Here is a 23,016-nt window from a genome sequence, read left to right on the forward strand (position 1 = left end):
CTCAGTCGCCGTCTAGCTCAGCTGCACCTCATTGCAAGCATATAACTCTGCACACACAATTCTCTTCCGTTCCAAACGCAATCGCTGTTTTGCAACTCGCATATCATCCCCCCCCCCCCCGGCCAGGTTGGGTTGGGAAGGGGCTAGGGAACTCGGGTGGGAAAAGCAGGCGCTGCAAACCAGCGAAACGGGCTTTCGAAACAGACTCCCTAAGAAGTAGCGTCTCCTGTCTAAACGCGCCTCTCTCCCCCTTCTTTTCCCTGCGCCCTGGTTTATTAGTGAAGTCAGGGGGTGCTCTTATAAGCTTCCCCCCCCCTTTATTTTAAGGCTACTAGAAACTGTTGTTGTTGGCTTCAGACACACGCACACAAACCACCACAACAACGAACGCTCCTTCCTTCCTGCTACCGCAGACGGTAAGAAAGGTGAGGCGAGTCCCTTTGCGTAGGTAGGGTCGGTCTAACCGCCAGTGTGGCGAGTGGAGTGCCTGGCTTGCGGAGCGTAAAGACTAGATGGGCGCGCGTGTCTGTGTGTGCCCGCGCGCGCGCGCACCTAAAAAAAAGGGGGGGGTCGGATCATTGGAAAGGGTTTCACACTGATTCGCACTCAACTTTTAAAAATCTCCAACACTCTTCCCCCCCACCTCCGAACACACACAGACACTCGCGCGCGCACACACACACACATTAGGAGACCGCCCACCGCAGAGCTAAGACCCCATAGATTTAAAGAGAGGCAGCATTCAGAGCCTGACGTTCATTCAATAAGCAGGCTTGTCTGTCTGGCGTGCTCTTTCGTTTCCCTCGTCTTCCTCCAGCTACTTGAGAGGTTGCGTCTTCTCTTTCCGCTGGAGGGAAATAACTAAGGATGTTAAACCAGAGAATCTTCCCGGGCATGGTTTTTCTCCTACTGTTTTTCTGCCACTTCATGGAAGATCAAACAGCACAGGGTAAGATGCGCTTTTACGCCTTTTTAATGTGCAGATGTGCCTATTCTGTCATCCGTCTGCCTAGAGAGAGTCTGTCTGTCTACCCTTTCTGCCTTCTTCCCCCACGCTTTTCTCCAGAAACCCTCCCGTCAGATGAGCTGACTGTGGAACTCAACGGGGCATGCCTCTGAGCAGACATGTCTGAGATTTTGCATGTCTACGGCTGCCGTCTCGGACATAAATAAACAAGTCCGTTCAACTCGCACTTGGACTTACTTTTTTGGGTGGAAACGTGCTTAGGATCGCTCTGCGCGGGCCCCTTGGCACAAATGGCGCAGAGGTGACAGGGCGATCCGCGTCTGGCCGAGTGCATCGGGCAGGGAAGCTAGGCGCAATCATCATTAAAATCTTGATTGCCTTCATCATTATTAGCTCTAGCCCCTTTTCTCAATAGCTTTTATCTTGCATCCCTAACGCGCTGCAGCTTAAATGAGCCGCTGCACCAGCTCAGAACTTTTCTGAGTTCGACCACCACGGAGGTCTGGTTTTGAACATGTGTGAATCTGTGTGTGCTCCAGCGCGCGCCTGAGAGGGAGGGAGGGAGGGAGGGAGAGGCTGTGCAGTTTTGTTTTTGTTGTTGCAGCTTTTTGGTAAGGTTGCTGTTTAATTTGCTAAAATCATCTTGGCGCGACGAGGATGGGAATATAGACTCCGAAAGGAACTCATTATTATAGCTCACACTCCTAGAGGAAAAGAGTTTTTTCAAGTTTGGATAATTGTTTTATGTGCCCCTGCTTTCCTCCAGTTTTGTGCCATTCTGTGAACTTTGGCAAAGGATATCTTAGGGTGATTAAAAAAAAACAAAAAAAAAAACCCCCACAATGTAACCACGTATTTTCGCCCCCATCTCCACTCCAGTATTGATTAGATGTGGATTGAGGGGTTATTAGGATACTTCTACAGTTTAGACTTGGGGCATTTATTTCTGTTTCCTTTGTGAATGATTATGCCTCCCTTGGTGCTATATTGCAACCTTAGACTGGCAGCAGCTAAAATACGATAATTATTATTACCATTACTATTTTGAAGTTTTGAGGCGGATAGATTTGGTACTTGGGACCACGTTAGTCGTGTGTGTGTGTGTGTGTGTGTGTGTGTGTGTGATATTTCCTTCTGAATTCTTTGCTCTGGCAAAATTCCCATATGGATAAAGAAGCAGAATCGATTGCCACTGAGTGTTTGGAGGAGTCACATTGGTGGTTCACGAGGGACTGCCCCCCCTCCCCCAAATTCTTCAATCTCAGAGAATGGAGCGACAGGTCTAATCAGTGTTCTTGGTTCGGATCCAGAAGCAGAAGCAGCAGACAGCCGCAAGGTTGTTGTTGTGGGTAACCGTGTGTTTGTGTGCGCGTATGTTCCCCCAATTGTTTTTCTCTAGTAAACCCGTGTAAACTTGTGTAGCTTAATCCGATTCTTCTCCGCTTCCCTCCTCTTGCGCTTAGCAGTACGCGTGCACACTTCGGTCACTCACTACTCCACTACAAGCCATCTAGTTCTTCTATTGATGAAATCAGCAAAGTTTGATGATTTCGAAAGACTACGGTTTTATCATCGCTGCTACCACCGTTGCCAAATCCTATACTTTGGGTGGAGGAACGGGAAAGACTGTAGTGAAATTTCCCCGTCGGTTGTGTGTGTGCCAACTTTTATGTATGAATTAAGCAAGGGGGTGGAGTGTGGGGTGGACAAATGAGGGGGAGATAATAAGCGTCATTTTTTTCTTATTATCTTCTCCTTCCTTTTTAAAAAAATAATAATAATAATTCCTGAGATCTATTTTGCACCCTTGCCACGTGCAATCAAGTCTTTTCGGGCCCCCACCCTACCCTACACGCCACACTCCCCTCCAAAGCTACAGCGCTTTCTCCATATGGAAAAGTAAGACGTCAAATTGGCTTGATCAGGTTATTGGAATAGCGCTTCCATTTGGTCCAGAGGAGAAGCTTCAGGTTATGAAACCGGACAAATAAAAAGTAAACAGTCTAGTAAAAGTCAATGAAAGCCGCACGTGTTGTGTCTGGGTCACTGGTAACTGACATTGATATGGCTGGGTCTCTCTCTCTCCCTCTCTCTTTCTGAATGCAGCTGGGAATTGCTGGCTCCGGCAAGCCAGGAACGGTCGCTGCCAGGTCCTCTACAAAAATGGTCTCAGCAAGGAGGAGTGCTGTAAAACCGGCAGGCTTACCACTTCTTGGACCGAGGAGGACGTCAGCGATCACGTGCTTTTCAAGTGGATGATTTTCAGCGGGGGTGCCCCGAACTGTATCCCTTGCAAAGGTGGGGGCCTCTTAAAAATAAAAATAGGAAAGGACTGCATTTCTTCCCCAGGGGTGTTCACATGTTGCATTCAATGAGTTGTGTGACAGCTTTGTACCTGTGTCCGGTGTAACATGTGAATGAATCTGTTAAGTTGCACAGTGCTGAGTCAGACACCATTGGTCCACACTGACCAGTAGTGTTTGCTCTGACCAGCAGCGCTTCTCTCTCCAAGGTCACACAGGCAGAACATTTTCCCCAGTCCTGCAACCTGAGAACTCTTCTTATCCCTGAAGCAGTCAGCGGTTGTGCTTGAGTTCTTCTGCATAGAAAGCTCTAAAACTGAGTTGCCGCCCCTTCCTAGGAAGGAGGAGACTTCTCACCCCACCCACCGCAGCCTAGGGCTTCGTAATTTGTGCCAAGGCTCAGAGCCCAGGCATCTGTTTTCTGTGCCGTGGGCTCAATCCTTTTCCACCCTGAGATCATCTGGTGAAGGGCGGGTTATATGCTGAATAACTAACTAACCATGTGATACATGTAGCAAGGCAGAAGATATTAAAGTGTCCCTGAGCTGGTAAGGGACGCGGGTGGCGCTGTGGGTTAAACCACAGAGCCTAGGACTTGTCGATCAGAAGGTCGGCGGTTTGAACCCCACGACGGGGTGAGCTCCCGTTGCTCGGTCCCTGCTCCTGCCAACCTAGCAGTTCGAAAGCACGTCAAAGTGCAAGTAGATAAATAGGTACCGCTCCGGCGGGAAAGTAAACGGCGTTTCCGTGTGCTGCTTTGGTTTGCCAGAAGCGGCTTAGTCATGCTGGCCACATGACCCGGAAGCTGTACGCTGGCTCCCTCAGCCAATAAAGTGAGATGAGTGCCGCAACCCCAGAGTCGGTCACAACTGGACCTAATGGTCAGGGGTCCCTTTACCTTTGCCTGAGCTGGTACAGAGTGCATTTGCCTTGCCGTTTGTTGACTAGCAAGAGCCCTACAGTAACAGAGAGGGCTTCCAAATCTCAGGCTGGTGTCTCTAGACAGTCTGCCATCCAGTGTCTCCTTCTCTACAAGAAAATAAATGCATTGACCGTAACAGCTTCTCCTTATAATAGACGTGGCTATTTTATTTTATTTTTGAAGGAGAGTTCCTGGGGCTCTAAGACTGCCTCGAGCTAATTCTAGATGTGTTTAGGGGCAGCTAGAGTTATGCAGAAATAAATTCTGCATGTGCTCTTCATACCAGAGTCTGCAGGTAGGCTTGCCAGCAGTTCCCCCTGTGCCTCTAACAGCTGCACAACAAGCAGAAGTTTGGCAGGCCACCCTTTCCCAGCCAATTCATCTTCATGCTGGGAGCAGCTTTTTGCCACATGGCTATTATGGCCACGGGGCCCCTGCCAGGAACAACAACAACACCCCTGTTCCTCTTACTGACCACTGAAGTCCAAAGCATGCTGTGATGAAGACTCAAGTTGAGCTCTGGTTACATGGGGGAACATGGTGTGTGAGTGAGCATGAAAGAGGAAGGTGGCAATCACTACGAACTTTCTTTTAGTGGCAACAGTGTGTAAAGCTCCATAGCTTTTGCTCACCTGGTGCCTTCCAGGTGTTTTCCTGCACTGGCCGGAGCAGATGGGAGTTGTAGTCCAAAACGTAAGGAGGGTGACAGGATGGCGAAGGCTGTTTTATAAAGAACTAAGGTGTAGCAGGGGGTGCAGGTGGCGCTGTGGGTTAAACCACAGAACCTAGGACTTGCCGATCAGAAGGTCGGCGGTTCGAACCCCACGACGGGGTGAACTCCCATTGCTCAGTCCCTGCTCCTGCCAACCTAGCAGTTCAAAAGCATGTCAAAGTGCAAGTAGATAAATAGGTACCGCTCCAGCGGGAAGGTAAACAGAGTTTCTGTGCGCTGCTCTGGTTCGCCAGAAGTGGCTTAGTCATGCTGGCCACATGACCCGGAAGCTGTACGCCGGCTCCCTCGGCCAATTAAGCGAGATGAGCGCTGTAACCCCAGAGCCGGCCACGACTGGACCTAATGGTCAGGGGTCTCTTTACCTTTTAAGGTGTAGCAGCAACTCACTTACCCAAGTATCTTGGGCAGGATTATTCTAGAATAATAATAATTTTAAAAAGAAATGGATTGCAGCCAGGGCTTTTCAGAGAGGCACGTGCAACCTTGGGCTGTCTGTAACTTAAATGACCTCCCCAATGAAAGAGGGTAGAGAACAAAACCCAACAGGTCAGGAGTGCTGGATGAGCAGAGAAGATACTGCATAGCTCAGTCAGTAGAGCATGAGACTCCTCATCTCAGGGTTTGAGCCCCATGTTGGGCAAAAGATTGCATTGCAGTGGGTTGGAGCAGATGATCCTCTACAATTCTATTATTCTAACGGACTGGAGAAAGGGAGGAGCTGAGGCAGATTTCCTCAAAGAAGCAATCTTTGACATGCATCTCACTCGTTGACATGCATGCAGTTTCTCGTTGGAGATTAGCCCCTTTAGCATGCCATCAGACGATTAAAAGGATAGCATGGTCCACCTTTTCAATGGAGGGGGGGCTCTAATGTCTGTTGCTACTGCCCAATGCTTGCTATATTGCAGGCTAATAACTGGGGAGTGCACAGACATTATTTTGTGCCTCTAGCACCAGAATAAGGGGCATTTGGGAAGGAGTGGAGTGGATACGGACTTGTGCGTCACGTTGAAAGCATCCGGCTCAGCAAACGGGAAGATCCTGTGTTTTTATTTTATGGCCTTTTTGCTACGGCGAAGGGGAGAGGGGATAACCTTCCTTATATTCTGGGTCAGCCTGTGGTTGTTTGTGAAGCTGTGGTGAGGACTCTGGGTGTTTAATTAAAGCAATGTCTCTGGGTTTTTCTTCCACCCGCCCCCAACACTGCCCTGCTCCCTTTCCCGTTTCCTCTTTAGAAACCTGTGAGAATGTGGACTGTGGGCCTGGGAAGAAATGCAAAATGAACAAGAAGAACAAACCTCGGTGTGTCTGTGCTCCAGATTGCTCTAATATCACATGGAAGGGCCCAGTGTGTGGCTTGGATGGGAAAACCTACAAGAATGAGTGTGCCCTTCTGAAAGCCAGGTGTAAAGAGCAGCCTGAACTTGAAGTCCAGTACCAGGGCAGATGCAAAAGTAAGTTTGCAACTTATCTGTTCTCTGGGTTGCAATGCTGGTGGGGGAGAAGGTATATCTGGAAAATCAGAAGTTGCTGGTGCTCCTGGTATACTACTTATCATGGTATATAATGCAGGAGATACCAGTGCAGAAAAGTGCTTTGTGGATTCTAACTCAATTTCCCCCAGTAAGGACTGTGTACACGTCATACATTTAAAGCACATGGCTTCCCCTCTAAAAAAGGAAAAAGAATCCTGGGATCTGTAGTTTGTTAAGGGTGCCGAGAAGCCTGTCCTACCCATGTGTAACGGAATGAGGTGGTAGAGTCCTCAGGCGGTTGGCTCAAGTGTTCCTCTTCAGGCTAGAGGTGGGGAATGCCACTTGAAAATTACCCTCCCCCCAACCAAAAAAACAATTAACATATGTACAACTAAAACATATGTGCAATTAAAAAGCAAGAATAATCCTGGAGAATAGTTAAAGCTGATCCTGCCCTTGATGCCCTAGTTGTTTCCATGTGCTGGGAGCTGTTACTTTTTCCACAACAGAACATTCACAGTGTCACACTCATCCACATAACAGGGGTGGATGTTGGTATCATGGCACCCCGGGCAAGAACAAAATTTGGCAGGCACCCCTCCCTGCCTAAATATTTCTTATTTTCACAATAATTCCTTTTGATACAGTTGCTTTTTTATGGCTCTTCTCAGTAGGGACCCATATAAATATAGATGATGATGATGATGGTGATGATGATGATGATGATGATGATTATGTGCCCTCTTGGCTTGGCAAGGGTTCACCACAAGGGGCACCGGGATGCAGAGGATGTGACACCTACTTCAAGTTTTAAAAACATCAGTGCTATCCATGTTGTGGCTAGTAAACCAAGCAGGGGTAGGGAACTGGATCGGGCCAATGGGCCGGATCCTTATGTCCCTTTTGCCACCACAGATAAGGGAAGGGAGACTTAAAACACAGCAAGTTCATTCCCTGCCCCACCCCCACCTCGCTGTGTTTCAATTCACATTTGCATGGTGTCGTTCACACCAGACAGGAGGCAGATGTGTCTTCGCCTGGATGCGCATGGCTTTGCAACCCTCTCCACCTGGAATTCCTGCTCTTGCAGCTGTCATCTGCCTCATGTGTGGTGGCTGTCTCACACATACACATCCTTCTTAAGTATGAAGTAAATGCAGCTAATCATATTGAAGCTCTACATGGGGCTATCTTTGAAGGTGACTCAGAAACTCATAACTCATCCAGAAGGTGGCCGCCAGACGGGGAACTGGGAGCAGCTGCCGGGACTATATAACTCTGGTCCTGAAATATCTACATTGGCTCCCAGTACGTTTCCTAGCACAATTTAAAATGTTGGTGCTGGTGTTTAAAGCCCTAAACTGCTTTGGCTCTGTGTACCTGAAGGAGCATCTCCACCCCCACTGTTCAGCCTCGACACTGAGGCCCAGCTCTGAGGGCCTTCTGGCGGTTCCCTCACTGCGAGAAGTGAAGTTACAGGGAACCAGGCAGAGGGCCTTCTCGGCAGTGGCACCCTCCCATCAGATGTCAAGGAGATAAACAACTACACAACATGCTAAATACATTTGAAGGCAGTCCTGTAACAGAATTTTATATTCTGTTGGAAGCTCTCCAGAGTGGCTGGGGCAGCCCAGTTGGATGAGTGGGGTATAAGTAACAAATTACTATTATTGTTGTAAGCTGGTTTGAGAAAAACAGCAGTTTACCTCAAGAAACTAGAGGATTCACCTGGATTGCAACGAACACCATGCATATGCGACTTCAAAAACTGGAAGTGGGAGCCCACTGGATGAAGACTAAGCAGTCTGGCTTGTTTTTGCCTGCTCACACTTCACAAGTCCTGATGTGTGGGACAGACAGATATATTTGTAGGGGTGGAGCAGGTGGGCCAAAATAGTTTGGGGAAAACAGGCCTAATTAGCCAGAAATGGACCAGATAACTCCCCACCACTGAGACAGAGTGGCCATCTCTTCACTATGTTCATTTCCATTTAACGTAAAAAGCTACAAAACAACTTCTCAATGGTTGTTGTTGGTGCCACATGTTATTCTAAGCTACTTGGTGGTGAAGGTGGTTCCTGTTGTTGCTCACAGGTCGTTCCCCCTGTCTATTCTTTCAGAGACCTGTAGGGACGTTTTGTGCCCTGGCAGCTCCACCTGTGTGGTCGATCAAAACAATAACGCTAACTGTGTGACATGCAATCGGATTTGCCCAGAGCCCACCTCCCCTGAACAGTATCTCTGTGGGAACGACGGGATCACATATGCAAGCGCTTGTCATCTGAGGAAAGCAACCTGCCTGCTCGGAAGATCCATCGGTCTAGCCTACGAAGGAAAATGTATCAGTAAGTACCATGCATTGGGGGTGGGGAAAACCCGAGAGGCCTGAATGAAGGAGGCTACACCATCCAACTTGGGATCTGTGCCTCATGGGTGGAACCAGATATTGTGAGGGAAACACAGGGCTCCCTGCTCGGTGTCTAGTGGAGAGGCAGCCACAGGAGAGAACTGGCAGGTGGAAGGAGTGTTTATGGAAGGACCTTGGCTCAGTGATAGAGCATCTGTTCTGCATGCAGAAGATTGAATCCCTGCCATCTCCAGGCAGGGCTGGGAGAAAACCCAGTTTCAATTCCTGGAGAACGGCTGCCTGTCAGTGTAGACAATACTTGGCATAAGCCACTTCCTATGATCCTGTGTTTAACCTTTACCCTGACCAGTTCTCCTCTTCAAGTCATTTTAAATAGATTTTCCCCCATCTGAGGACACACACCCCTCCTTCCTGCCCACAGAACCTCTTCTGTGTGGACTCTCCACCAGTTATCTTGGTAGGTTTTCTGAGTTCACCTCAGATGAGTGAGGGCCAACTGTATCTACTGAAGAGCGAGGAAAATACTGTTTTATAGAATCACACCACAGGAATGTAGGACTTTGAACACTCAAAAGGTGCTCTATAAACTTTAAATATTACCATTTACGGTTATTGTAATCCCCATTCTGCTTCCTCTTGTCTCACGGGGAAGTTTACCAATGCGTGGAGTGGCAAATGGTTGTGGGGCTACCCTATTGGGAGCCAGATAGCTTCCATCAGTCGCCTTAACAAGAAGGGCAATGAGCACCATACAACAGCCAGTGTCAGAGTGTCTATTCAATATTGGCTGGACGAGACACCTGGATTTGAGCAACCTGTAAGCCAGAGGAACCCTCCGGAGTGGAGAGAGGTTGCTTTCGGGGTATCTGTGCCCCTCAGATATAGGTGGCATAAGCCAGCAAGGCAAATATATATTCATTTACTTTACACACACTGGCCCCCACAATGATTCTGTGAGGTATGATTTACATTTTAAAGTTAAAGAACTAAAGGCTTTGAGAGAAAGAGGGTGTGAGATAGAGACTTGATCAAGGCAACCTGATGACCTTATTTCAAACCACATTTCCTTGCCATCAAACTACATTTCTGTTACAATTAAGATGGCAAGGTTTAGATCAGGGGTGAGGAACCTGCTGACTAAATATTCTATCATTGGTAAATGTTGACTGTGCAGGTTGGGGCTGATGAGAACTGGAGTCCAACAATGTTGGAACCTCAAGTTCCCCACACCTGATTTAGTTGCTAAATTGCTTAGACGAATCAATTTTAAACAATTACATTGACTAAAAAGGTGCCCTGAGGTCAACTTGAAAATTATTTTTAATAGCCATAGTTACATATTAACACTGCAGATAGAAAGTATCATCTTGCAAGAGGTATTCTCTCCTATGTGAAAAGGAAATGCCTCTTACAAAATTCTGCCAGCTTCAATGCATGTGTACATCAGTCAAACCAAATTTCAGCATGCTTCCCTCTTAAGAACTGCTGTGGCTGTTTTCCTCTCATGGGAAAATGTACATAGATTGATGGGACAACCCTAATACATATACTCCATGTCAATGACTTGAGATGTTAGGAAGCTGCATGGATTCCTCCATGCTGGCCTCTGTACCACTAGTTTGGGGTGGCTCCACTGTGGCAGAGGTCCCATGCTATCATACCCCCCAACATTTCTCCAATGAAATTAGGGAGGTCCCATTCCATAATGATATATATATATATTACTATTTATACCCCACACATCTTACTGGGTTGCTCCAGCCACTCTAGGCAGCTCCCAGCATATATAAAAAACACAATAAAACATTAAACATTAAAAAAAAACCCTTCCTTATACAGTAATACCTCTGCGAACGTCTGCCTCATCTAGCTTCCATTCCAGCAAACGTCCGCGGCAAACCCGGAAGCGCGCATGCGCAGACACGGCACTTTGCCCTGTGTCCTTTTCGGCTAGCGGCCGGGGCTCCTGAACAGAACCCAGTCGCAAAACAAGATAAGACTGTACAGGACTGCCTTCAAACAGCTCGAGGGTCAGATAACTCCATAACCTCCAATATTTCTCCAATGAAAATAGGGACATCCTAGGGGACATTCTGGGATCAAATCAGAAAACTGGGATGGCTTCTCTAAATCAGGGACGTCCTTGGGAAATAGGGACTCTTGGAGGGTCTGTGCTATGCCCAAGTGGGCGCAAAAGCTCACAAAGCCCTAAAATAGGGCTTTCTATTATGGGGAGCCACCTGCTTTAGAGCCACTGGATCCAAAGCCCTGTGCACCCCCTGAGGTCCCCTGCCCCCACGATCTATGATCTGATCCAACTAGTATTTGGATGTGGTGGTGACAAGTAGACATCTATAGTGTTGCACTGTTAATCAATTAAACTATCAGGTAATAATAATCCCCTAAAATTTCTCCTTCATCCGGCAACCATAATCATTCTAATACAATTTCTTTGCAACAGAAGAGGAGCAGATGGCAGTTTAAGTGACAGCAAGGGGAGAGACTCAGGAGTTGGGCTGGTGCTGAAATTCATAATTCCAGACTTGAAAAATGCAGATTTGGGTAACTCCAATTGGAGACTAATATTGTGAGCCCAAAAACGCAAATTTGGGTAACTACAATATGAGGCTGGTATTATGAGCCCCAAATTTCTTCTCCGGTTCAGATTTTAACCTGAGTGCAAGAAGACCTTCAGTTCTCCCTTCCATCCTATCACTCAGTACGCCAAGGCTGGAAAAAGGTTTTTCTCATCCCTTCTTTCTCTGATGCTATGGCTATGCACGCTACATGGCTTCACTACAAACTGTTATTTCCCCATTCCTGTGAGAGATCTAGATTTTTTAAGGGAGAAAAGCTATTTTCGGTCCATGTAAAATAATATTCCCCATGAATTGTTGTTCAGGCAGTTGTTTCTATTGGAATCCAGTTGACTTCAACACTGAAGCCATGTGGTCTGAAAACATCTTCAAAGATCTGGTATCCTCATGTATTTGGGGTTCCAATGGGAGGTGGGCCAAGGATTTGTCCTCAGTAATTGTCAGCTGAATTAAATAGAAAGTTTTATTGAACTAAAACCTGGATTTCTGGATTCCAGGAATACATTCCTACTTGGTTTTTAAGTAATTTTGGAACTTTTAGCATTTTCTTCTGCTGTGGTTTTGGTGTGGAAGATGAGGAATGGAATGTGTTGTGCAAGGGGCGCGCCAGTTTTTCTCTACTTTTTGGTCAAGACTAGCCTTTCAGTGGCATGGAAATTTCTACAGAAAATCCACTTTTCTAATTCCATTTACCTGGCTGCTATATCTCTGCCATTTCCCCTCTTGCTTCAACTTCTTGCACCTTCCTCATAGATCACCGTACCCACTGAGGAATTAAGTAATGAGATATCATTACAACTTTGCAAAGTCAGTCAGATTTGTATCACAGATGGCAGCTAAGGGTCAGGATAAGTGAGGGCAACTGAAACAAACCTTTTTGCAAGGAGTACCCCCCAGAATTGAGACTTTCATCACAGGCAGAAATACAGTCAAAAGCAGTTAATACTTTCAGCCCTAGTTAACGCAATAATTTTTCTACAAAACCCAGTTCCCTGCTGATTCCAGTATGGAACTTGAAGATACAGTGGTACCTCGGGTTAAGAACTTAATTCGTCCTGGAGGTCCGTTCTTAACTTGAAACTGTTCTTAACCTGAGGTACCACTTTAGCTAATGGGGCTTCCTGCTGCCACCGCACCGCCGGCTGGCAATTTCTGTTCTCATCCTGAAGCAAAGTTCTTAACCCGAGGTACTATTTCTGGGTTAGCGGAGTCTGTAACCTGAAGCATCTGTAACCCGAGGTACCACTGTAGAGGGGTGGGGTTGCATGTGATAGGAGACGACTTTTGCCTGTTTCCACAGAAGACATGCTCCTCTCCATCTTCCAGAAACTTTCTCATTCACCTTGGTGATGCTTTATATCTCTGTCCTATTGGGGAAACTTGGGAGTTCAGATCATTTGTTAAAGTTGTGCTCTCCCCTTTCTCCAAAAAGGGCAGGCTTTTGGGGAAAGGGCTTTTTAACCTTGTTCTCACAAACAGCGGATAGCATGTTAAACTCTCAGTGCTGTACCAATTCAGATTGCAGCTATGGACTTACATGATCAAATGCTTCTCCATACAATAAATAAATAAATGTAGTAGAAAAGTAGATCAAAAAGAGAACTTCTAGCTTAGCTTTTTTCCTGGCACTCTAGTTTTCTAGGGATTTTTGTAGGGAGCTCTCTCTTTTTTTGCATTCAGCCATTTGAGCTCATATATACAGTCTCAAGAGGCATTGTCCTGGCAAAGTTTTACCACCTCATCTGTCATTTGTGGGGGTCAGACATTAGAATAGCAACATATCCTGTGTCTTTTCCCCCAAGATCAAGTGGTGTGCATCACAGCTGAGCAGGGTTCTGAATGTATGTTAAACTTATTTAAATCTGGCACTCTATAGACACTACACCTCAATAGCTCCTTTGTACTTACATTCCCTTACATTAAAGGACTCTGTCCTGCTCTGCCACCCAGGCAGCTTTCCTAAGTGCTATTAAAAGCACATTTTAGTCCAGAATGCATCACTTGTGAGCATTTACAATGGATGATAAAAAGCACTTCATATTTTAAGTCTGTGACTTCTACAAGTGAAAAATGCAGAACCCTATTTGAACATACCTGGGGAAATCAGCCAATTGGTGATATCTGCCAGTGTCAAAATTAGTGACAGGGAACCATCACTACCAACCCTGGTCATGCATGGTGCTGGGCTTGGAAAAAACAAATTCAGAAAAAATAAGCTGAGCCTGTTGTCTCCCTGATGATACCACTGAGAGCATGGCAGGTTCTGGTCCCCCCCTCAGCTGCTTCAGTGAGCTTTCAAGTCATCCCCCCCCCCCATTACCCACTTGCATTCTCATCTTTCTAGGGCTGCCATATGTCTGGAATACATCCATCAAAAATGGCATCCAGGTGGCATTTTTGGAAATCAGTCAATATGTCTGGGAAAACCCACATCAGTCCATATCAGAAGTGTGGGGTTCTTTGGCAAATAATTTTTTTTTTCCAAAAAAAGCTCAACAACCTTTTTGTCTGGATTTTCAGTTTTTGAAATATGGCAACCTTACATCCTTCCATTTATGTTTGGTCAAGGGATTAAAGCACATATTGGACATTTAGGTTAGCGCAATTAAAGAAGATTGAAGTGCTCTGTGGCCCTAGTGTAACAAATCCACTTTAAAAAATATCAACAGACTTTCTGCAGTTAGGAAAGTGACAGGGAAGTACACTGAAATTGTGGGATAAAGGAACGATTAACACGAAGCTATATAAACACTGCACAAGCAAATCAGGAGGTCAACTGGGGAACTACAGGAGATGAACAAAACAAGGGGACTTTCTTTCATATTCACCTCTCTTACGCCTGGACCATTGAGAAATGCAATTTCCACAGTGCTATACACAGCATGGGGGAAACTAGATCTCCCACAGGAGTGGGGGAATAACGGTGCAGCCATGTTAGCGTGCAAAATAGCCATAGCATCCAAGAAAGAAGATAAGACAAGTTTCAGCTGAAGGTTGTACAACTGAAGCCAACGGCTGATGTGATTCCCTATATAATTTACTAATTTGATAATCAGCTGCAAATTATATATCTTGTACTGAATTTATGGACAGAAAGAAAGGCAACAGCTACAATCTAAAAAAGCACTTTGCATGTGGCCAAGATCTTAGATTTTTAACTTTTTTTAACAGCAGCTCTCCCCCTGCCCTGCCTCACCACTGCCCTATACAGTCACATACACTATATACTCCATGCTAAAACAATAAAGACTGCAGTGGATCCTTCAAGGTAAATAAATTTGACCTGGTTCATGCACCACAAGCCATTGTACTGATTGCATGAAATGTCGTCCTCAGTTGGCTGCAAACATTGAAGCTAAAGGACCTTGACTTGCAAAATGTACAGCCTGTGACATTTCTACGCAAATTCAAACATAGGCAAAATGAGTACAGTAACCATTCAATACAGAGAGGTTTCTGATCACGCAATCTCCCCTTGCTTTGCCGTGCTAACCTAACACCTAGAGTGGGAGACAAAACTTTGATCTTGTTTGGGCTCCTTGCTGTAACACGAGCTGATTTTGCAACTCCTTCTGGTGTCATAAGTGGTTTGCTACATTATCTGACCCTTCTGAGAATGCAGAGCTAGTCATTCAGTGTGACCATTGCGGCTGGGTCTGCCACTGTTTATAAAAATAGATGACTAATTGAGCCCTAGAAAGCAAGATGCTTCTCCCTCCCTCCCTCCCTCCCTCTCTCCTCGCATGCCTTTCCCTTAAAAATCCTATTCTGATCTTTGGTCTCAAAGATCGAGCACAGGGGTCTTGGGACCAGCAGCAATTACTAGTTTATAACATTGTGCCAGCACTGGGAGCTGTCCCTGTGCCCAGAGTTGGCTCAGCAGCTCATGTGGAAGCTGTTACATTGGCAGTAGGCCACTACCTCTGACCTGGAAATCAGTGTGACACAAGAGCCACATAGCCCACTTCTAAGTCCTCCTGGGTTCCATGGGATTTGCTCCCTTGAGAGTATGCTTATGCTTACGGATCTCAGTGGCAAATGTGTGTCACCAACACCCCCTTTATCAGGCAACCTAGGGCCATTTTGAGGGCAGTCATGTGTGTTTTCTTTTATTCATAGGGAATGGGCCTAAAAATTCACCTTGAATCTCTGCCTTTTTAAAACCCCGGTTCCTCTCAAGGTCACTCTGAATTCTCTCTGCTTTGGGTTGTGTTTCTAGTTCCCAGGCACTGTGTCTAAAACAACTCTGTGTTTCTTCATTCACTTGTAATGGGGAATCTAACATTAGCTAAAACTTTTCCCTTATTTTGGCCAGAGTGGATAAAGTTTGTAGGCACGGTAGTCCTTCCAGAGTGGATTATGCCTGTCAAATTGTGGATAAATTGATCCAAGTGGGGTTTTTTTGTGAGGGACATAAAAGGGATTCATTTTCGTCCATAATCCTGAGTGGGTGGGTCTGTCTTTCTTTTTGATGTGGCACTTCAGCATGGGAGGGAAAGACTCCTGAATCACTCTGATTCACCTGGTTATCCAGCCCACACAGAGAGCTGACACTCACCCCTAGTGCTTTCCTATAGTCAGGCCCAGCCCTACCACTAGGCAAAGTGAGGAACCCGCCTCAGGCAGCAGATGCTGGTGGGTAGAAGCAGCAGCCACCCAGAGTTCCTCCTGAGCTCTGCAGCCATTCCCTTGTGTTGCCACACAGCCTCTCCTGGCCTCTCTAGGTGTGGTGAAGAGTATTATCCCGTCATTAGTGTGGAAGTAAGAGTCAACCACCAGCACAGTTGGTTTCTGTGTGTGGAGTGTCACCACCTTGTCCTTCACCCCAGACAACACAATTTTAAGGGCTGGCACTTTCTGTGGTGGCTGTTGCCGATAAATCAGATTTATAGGATTTGGCCATGGCAAGGGTTTCAGCTTGAGCCATTACACCCAAAGGCAAGTAGAGTAAAACAATCCTGAGGCCAGCAAAGGAACAGATGGCACTCCTCAACCTTCCATGTTCAGAAAGTAGATCAGGCTAGCAAATGAATCTTGTTTCAGAACAGGATTCTGCACCAAACAGGAGGATAGCAGTATAGCTTATGGGGTGCAGGGCAGGCTGGGTAGCCCACACAGCTCTGTGATCCATCACCTCACTGCTATGCCTCTCAGTATCCAGCATCGTGACCCTGTCTCTCTACCTAGCCTGAGCAGACAGCATTGGAGGCTGGTCTGCTAGGATGAATGGAGCTCTGCCTTACCAATCTTAGTCTGTCCTCTGTCAGCCCCCACCTCCTAATAATCAGTCCAGAGAGTGGCACTAGCAGTCAGATTCCTCTTCGTCCTCCATCTCTTTGCACTTGCAGAATTCAGTAGGGAGGAGGATGGGGGCAAAACCAGAATTATTTGGCCCTGCCTATCATTGTCTCTTGTTCTACCTGCCGTTGACTCTGGTTGCATCTACTGTTGGCCTCCATGCCAGTCCTAAGGGGCATCAGCCTCTGCTGATTGAGAGTGTTGGATACGGAAACCTCTCTGAGATTGCACTCACAGCCTCCAGTGCCTTTAGCTGAAACTCTCCCTCTTCTAGCTAAAACTTTCAGCCAGGGCCCCACCCTCCATCAGAAAACCAGGAGACAAGTAAAACTCAATTTTAAGTCCTAGCTTCTCCCCACACCTCCAGCTTCACTGCCTCCTGTTGGGCAGTCACAGGGTTGTTGTTTTTTGGAATCGTCTTTGTGACCCTGCAGAAATTGTCAGAATATAAAGTCACAGTTACTTTGCTTTTGTTCTTTTTTTAAAAAAAAACAAGCAAGCAAACGTCAACCTCTTTTCCCCTCCCCTCTTTTTCTTTTTTTTTTTAATGAAAATCTCTTGTAGAGGCCAAATCTTGCGAAGACATCCAATGCAGCACCGGGAAGAAATGTTTGTGGGATTTAAAAGTGGGCAGAGGCCGGTGTGCCCTCTGCGACGAGCTCTGTCCCGAAAGCAAATCGGATGAATCTGTTTGTGCCAGCGATAACACCACTTACCCAAGCGAATGTGCTATGAAGGAGGCAGCGTGTTCACTGGGTGTACTTTTGGAAGTAAAGCACCCAGGATCTTGCAACTGTAAGTGAGATTTTTAACCTTCCCAGGAACGGTTATCTTCTGAAGGCAAAACAGCCCCCAGTTTAGGGAAGACTGACACCCTTATTAAACATGAAAGGGAACATGAGAGAGATCTTATGCAGAAAGATTTATATATTATACAGACGTCTTGTGGTTCGTAAGGCATAACAGATAGCCAACAGCGGACATTTTGGGGAGCCTTTTCTCATTGTAGGAAAGGGTCTGCTTAACATCAGAGGGCTGCCTTAAATGCATCTTTCGGGCGATTTCCTGCCCTCTCTTAATATCGTTTGCTTCAGTGTGCTTTGCTGTTTGCTTTATTAACACTTGGCTACAATCTAATCGCACCCTCCCTCCCCACTCCCTCCCGCGACCCCCCTAGCTTAACACTTAACCACGTGGGCTGCTGTCTCCTTGCAGTTGCCTCTGAATGAAGGACTCAAAAAAATAAAAATAAAAAAGCAGTTTAAAAAACCTAGAACACAAGAGCACTTTTTATCTAATTTCAGGAATCTGCCAATAAAACCTGAGCCATTGAGTCTTCAGAACTTGCTGCAGTTATGACTTCATAGATTATGTAACACACACACACATGCACACAAAAACTTTATTGCGTAACAGCAGATGCCAAAGCGCATCTCACTACAAGCCACGCTTAAAAAAAACAAAACAAAAAAAGAGTAAAAATGCAACTCTCTATCACGGCTATGCAGGGGGCTTTGAAAACATGCTCTGAGCTGCTTCTGCGCTGTTGTTGTCCGTGTTTAAACAACAGCTCCCCTGTATTCTCCTATCTAGCCATTAATGAAGATCTTGACGAAGACGACGAAGACGACGACCAGGACTACAGCTTATCTTCCAATCAGTGGTAAAACTTCCATCACTTTTGGAACAGCCATTGGGCAAGAAATACAATGTCCATACTGTACATAAATGTATGCTTATTTATTTGGGGAAGAAAAAAGTATACATATAGTTGAATCTTGTAGACATTTATTTATACTGTGTCATGTTTTATAATTTATACATAAAAAAATGTCCGATTGACTGTACACCTTTTTTTTTTTTTTTTGGAAGAAATTTAATCGTTATGGGATGAACAGTGTTATTTATTGTGAGGTCTCTTGCCTGTATAGTAAAGCTTCTTCTTTTTTTCTTGTAAACTATAAATCCATTCCTTAGAGCTTATCCCCCCCATCCCCGTCACAACTCTTCATATCCTTGTTTCTGCCAGTGTTAACTCTTTTCCACTTTAACAAAACTTTGCATGTCAGTTTCCTGTTACATTTTTATTTATTGCATTTCCTTGCCGGTTCTGTACATACATCCACAATCCCTCGGGTATTTGTTTACAAGGAATCTTGACTGACCAAAAGGCGCTGTAAACTGACTTAACTATAGATTCGGGGTGCAATGAGGCAGTCTTTAAGGAAACCTCTTCCCCTTGGTTATCCCTTGGTTATGTTCTTCTGATTGATTCTTGTTATTGAGGTGATCTCAGTGTACTGGACATTTCTACTGTACTATGAGAATCCAAACCCAAAGATCGGATTATGAAGGCCGTTAATAGCTATATGGCTAAGTGTAATGAGAGCATAATTTTTTATTGGAAAAAAAAAATACATTGTCACATGCATCAACGTTTTATTTGATGTTTCCTTTAAGATGGTCCTGCAGTTCCATTTTTAAAAGTTCTTTTCATTTCTCATTCAAAGTGTTCACAGAATATTATATCAAAGCTTTATCAGTTCAAGTTTCTTGCTTTTCATAATACTTTTTTTTTCTGAGGCAATTTTATATTTTCAAACATGGCGAGTTAAATATAAATTCATTTAAATATATAGTTTTGTACTTTTCTACCATGTAAATGTGCAATGTATATAAAAGTTATAATGTGTATTTGTAAATAAATTATGAGTGAAAAAAATAAAAAAAATGGATTTCTTTTCCCTATAATACATTGGCTTCAGTTATTGGTTGCTTAATGTGGTTCTTCCCCACCACCACCAAGGCTTTTTGAATGTGGAGGGAGTTAGTTTCAGAGCTGGCTTCCCAACTTGGTACCCTTCAGGTGTTGAACTACAATTCCCATCATCCCTCACCATTAGCTCTGCTGGCTGGGAGGGATGGGTGTTGCAGTCCGAAACAGCTGGAGGGCACCAAGTTTGCAAATGCAGGTTGTTATTTCGAGCCCCGGGAATTGTCTGAAGGCCTGTCAACTTAAAACTAAGCACGTATAGCCCTGGGCAGTGTCTGAATGGAAGACCATGAGGTAAATAATAATAATAATAATAATTTATTATTTATACCCCGCCTATCTGGCTGAGTTTCCCCAGCCACTCTGGGCGGCTCCCAATTGAGTATTAAAAACAATACAGCATTAAAATCCCTTATATGCTACTTTGAGTTCCATCATGGAAGCAAATTTGTACTTTTCTTTGTGTGTGACAAAAATATCCCAATCTAGTGCTGGATGAACTCCAAGAGTTGGTGCTGACAGGGTTTCAAAATGGCTGCTTGCCTCATCACATGTGGTGAGCAGGAATAAGCCTCACATGATTGGGAAGGGAAGCATTTATATGCTGGGAAACTGGTGGTGGTGGTTTTCTTTCAGATGAACCAAATAGAAGTGGACTAGTAAAATAATATGTGGGCTAAGTAATTTTTGCAGTATTGGCTGGTGTGGAAGGGTGTCTCCACACCCTCCAAACACCAGTGTCGCTGCAGATAACCTGGATGGGGATTGGGCAGGGCTATGGTGGAGGCAATCCATCACTCCCACCCGAGTGAGCCACCCCCCAGAATGTTTACAACCCCACTGCTCTGCCCTCTCAAGTTAAGTTCCATACCACTACACTGGCCACTAGTGGTCCTCTGAAGACTTATTTGCAGCACTACTTTAAACCTTATATTCTAATGGTAAATTTACTACTCCCACTATGTGATTTGGGGCCACATTGGTGATGACCAGTAGCAGAGAGCAAAGGAAAAAAATTCACTGTGTGATGGTACAAATTCACATAGTGGATTCCAGCAGATCATTAGAAATTGCCATGAGATTGCAGGCCTCTGGCAAAATGCCTAGCATAGGACTGGAGAATCTGCATCCCTCCAGAGATGTTGCTGATCACCCCTGACTATTGGCTGAACTGACTATGGACAGAGGTTGTAGGATGAGAGTTGAGGTCCAACAACACAGGAACCATTGGTTTCCCATTTTTACAGCTCTGAGCCATAGTAAACCTGAAGAAATGATATCTGAACCTTAGTTCATTGGGGGATGTACAGTGGCAGAGGAACCCTCTCCGGCACCCAGGGCAGCACAGCGCATATGGACTGCGCATGTGCAGCATCCTGTGCATGCGCACTCCCTACAGAATGCCGCACATGCACCATCCATACGGACGGTGCGTGAGTGGCGCCCATACGGACTGCGGGCTCCCTCGCTCGCTCTACAGCTGAGGGGAGGCAGGGGCCATCTTGTCACCCCTCCCAGAGTGGCACCCAGGGCGACCCGCCCCCTCCGCCCCCCATTCCTACACCACTGGGGATGCAAAAGGAACACGGTTTGCGGCAATACTGACATTTCAAAAGTGATCTATTAGAGTTATGGGAAAGTGGTAAACAAGCACAGGTCAAATAATTTTACCTGCTATTATTTATTCAACCACAACTGAGTAAAAGGGTTGTTCCACACAGAATAAACGTTCCATTCTGGTGCAAAGTCACATTTAGATTCTAGAAAATTGTACTCTAACTTACTTCCAACGTCTCATATTGAGGCACCTGAGAACCAGTGTGCAGCAGTGTTTAGAATGTTAAACTAGAACGTCAGAGATCCAGGTTCAAATCCTTACTCAGCCACAAAGCTCATGGGGTGAACCTTTGCCCAGTCACGTTCTCTCAGTCAAACTCAACTCACAGGGTTGTTATGAGAATAAAATGTGGGTTATACAATGCCCTCAGCTTCTTGAAGGAAGGCTGAAATATTGTAATAAATATTGCAACAGTGACAGCGTTTGTTCCTCTTTATGTCATTAAGAGCTTAGTCCAGTTTCAAGAATCCTTCCGGGGACTCTTTCTTTATCCTGTAAAACCATACAATGTCAATATAACTATGTATTTTGCCTGCATACAATAAAGCTTTTATTGGTGGACACTGGGATTGTGAAGTTTTAATTGCGTATTAAAAGGTCTACTTGCTGAGGAATTAATTCTATGCAAACCTAAAATGATAGCTGGATTTATTTATACTTGGTGGTCTACACAAAAATATGTGAATAGACACCACTGGGCTGTATCAAACACTGTCACTCAGCTGGCAATAAGACTTCCATCAGTAGAAGCCTCTGGAACACTCTGGTGCAATGAGCAAAATGCCAGCAAAACCCTTATCAAATAAAGAATGCCTAACTTCTGGGGAACTCCAGAAGGGTAGTCAGATTAGTCTGGTACAGCAAAAACAATTTAGTCTTCTGAAGCACCTTCAAGGTCTATTTTGGCACAAGCTTCAGGGGGAAAGTATCAGCTTTATCGGATGCATGAACTGTTATCCTCACTTGGCAGACACAGATAGGGAAACTAATTTTGTAAACAGTGAGGCCAAAAGGCCATGAAATGCGAGAGGTCCAGGAGATCTGTGACGTTTGTATTTAGAACTGTAGAGCTGGAAGGAACCCCGAAGGTCATCTAGCCATAGCTGCCAACATTTTCCCTTTTTTAAGGGAAATTCCCTTATTCCGAATAGGATTCCTCGCAAGAAAAGGGAAAAGTTGACAGCTATGCAAGTATGATTTAGATAACAAGTGATATTGGAGTCATGTATAAAATCAACAGAAATAGCTTCTATGGATCTAAGACTAAGACTTATTCAGCAGAAAATAATATTCAGAGTCCATTGGACTCCAGCAAAACTTTACCAGAAGAAAATAACAAATGCAGACAACTGCTGGAGATGTGGAAGTAAAAATGCAAACTTAGTACATATGATGATTGGCTGCCCAATGATAAGATCATTTTGGTGCGAGGTGAGGATATATATAGCAAGAGTGATTTTTTTAAAAAAATGTTATTTAGGGAATTTGAATTTAATTCTAAATTATATACCAGAAACGTGGGAGATTACAAGGGGTTAAAAAAAATGGATGTACCGTGCCATATTAGAAACAAAAAAACTTGTTCTGATGAATTGGAAGAGCCGCAAAAAGATCCCATTGGGCACATGGATTGACAATATGGACAGACTAGTTACATACGAACGAATTGCGTATTGACACAAATTAAGAATGGATAAATATGAAGAAATCTGGAAGGATTACTTAAGAGATAAGGTGTAAAGTGGTGGTGTCAGGGAACTGACATCGGAGCGGGAGGCGAAGGGGAGGCTCCTAGATGATGCTGGAGAAGGACCCAGCAGCAGGGGGAGAAGCAGCTCAGTGGAGGGGGAAGCATTTAAGCGCAACACCAGGAACAAAAGTGGGCAGATGGGGAAATCGGAGAGAGGGCTCCCGGACTCTTCACTGGAACTCAGTGAGGAGGGGACAGGTCCTCCGCTACCT

At 45.2% G+C, this 23,016-nt stretch overlaps 1 protein-coding gene across 3 annotated transcripts in view; it reads left to right on the plus strand.

Moving 5' to 3' along the window:
- The first annotated feature begins 704 nt into the window (after nt 1-704).
- The window catches only part of FST (follistatin), a 30,206-nt gene continuing 7,894 nt past the window's right edge, over nt 705-23,016 (plus strand). The window contains exons 1-6 of one of the 3 annotated variants that reach the window (XM_080973058.1): nt 705-949; nt 3,074-3,265; nt 6,161-6,379; nt 8,521-8,745; nt 17,228-17,458; nt 17,968-18,250. In XM_080973058.1, the coding sequence (XP_080829184.1) occupies nt 868-949; nt 3,074-3,265; nt 6,161-6,379; nt 8,521-8,745; nt 17,228-17,458; nt 17,968-17,969 (951 nt within the window). In that variant the 5' untranslated portion in view covers nt 705-867 and the 3' untranslated portion in view covers nt 17,970-18,250. The other 2 variants (XR_013977200.1, XM_080973057.1) reach the window with 2 other exon arrangements.

This window comes from Podarcis pityusensis (assembly GCF_964106645.2).
Source record: "Podarcis pityusensis genome assembly, chromosome: 11".
Taxonomy (NCBI): domain Eukaryota; kingdom Metazoa; phylum Chordata; class Lepidosauria; order Squamata; family Lacertidae; genus Podarcis; species Podarcis pityusensis.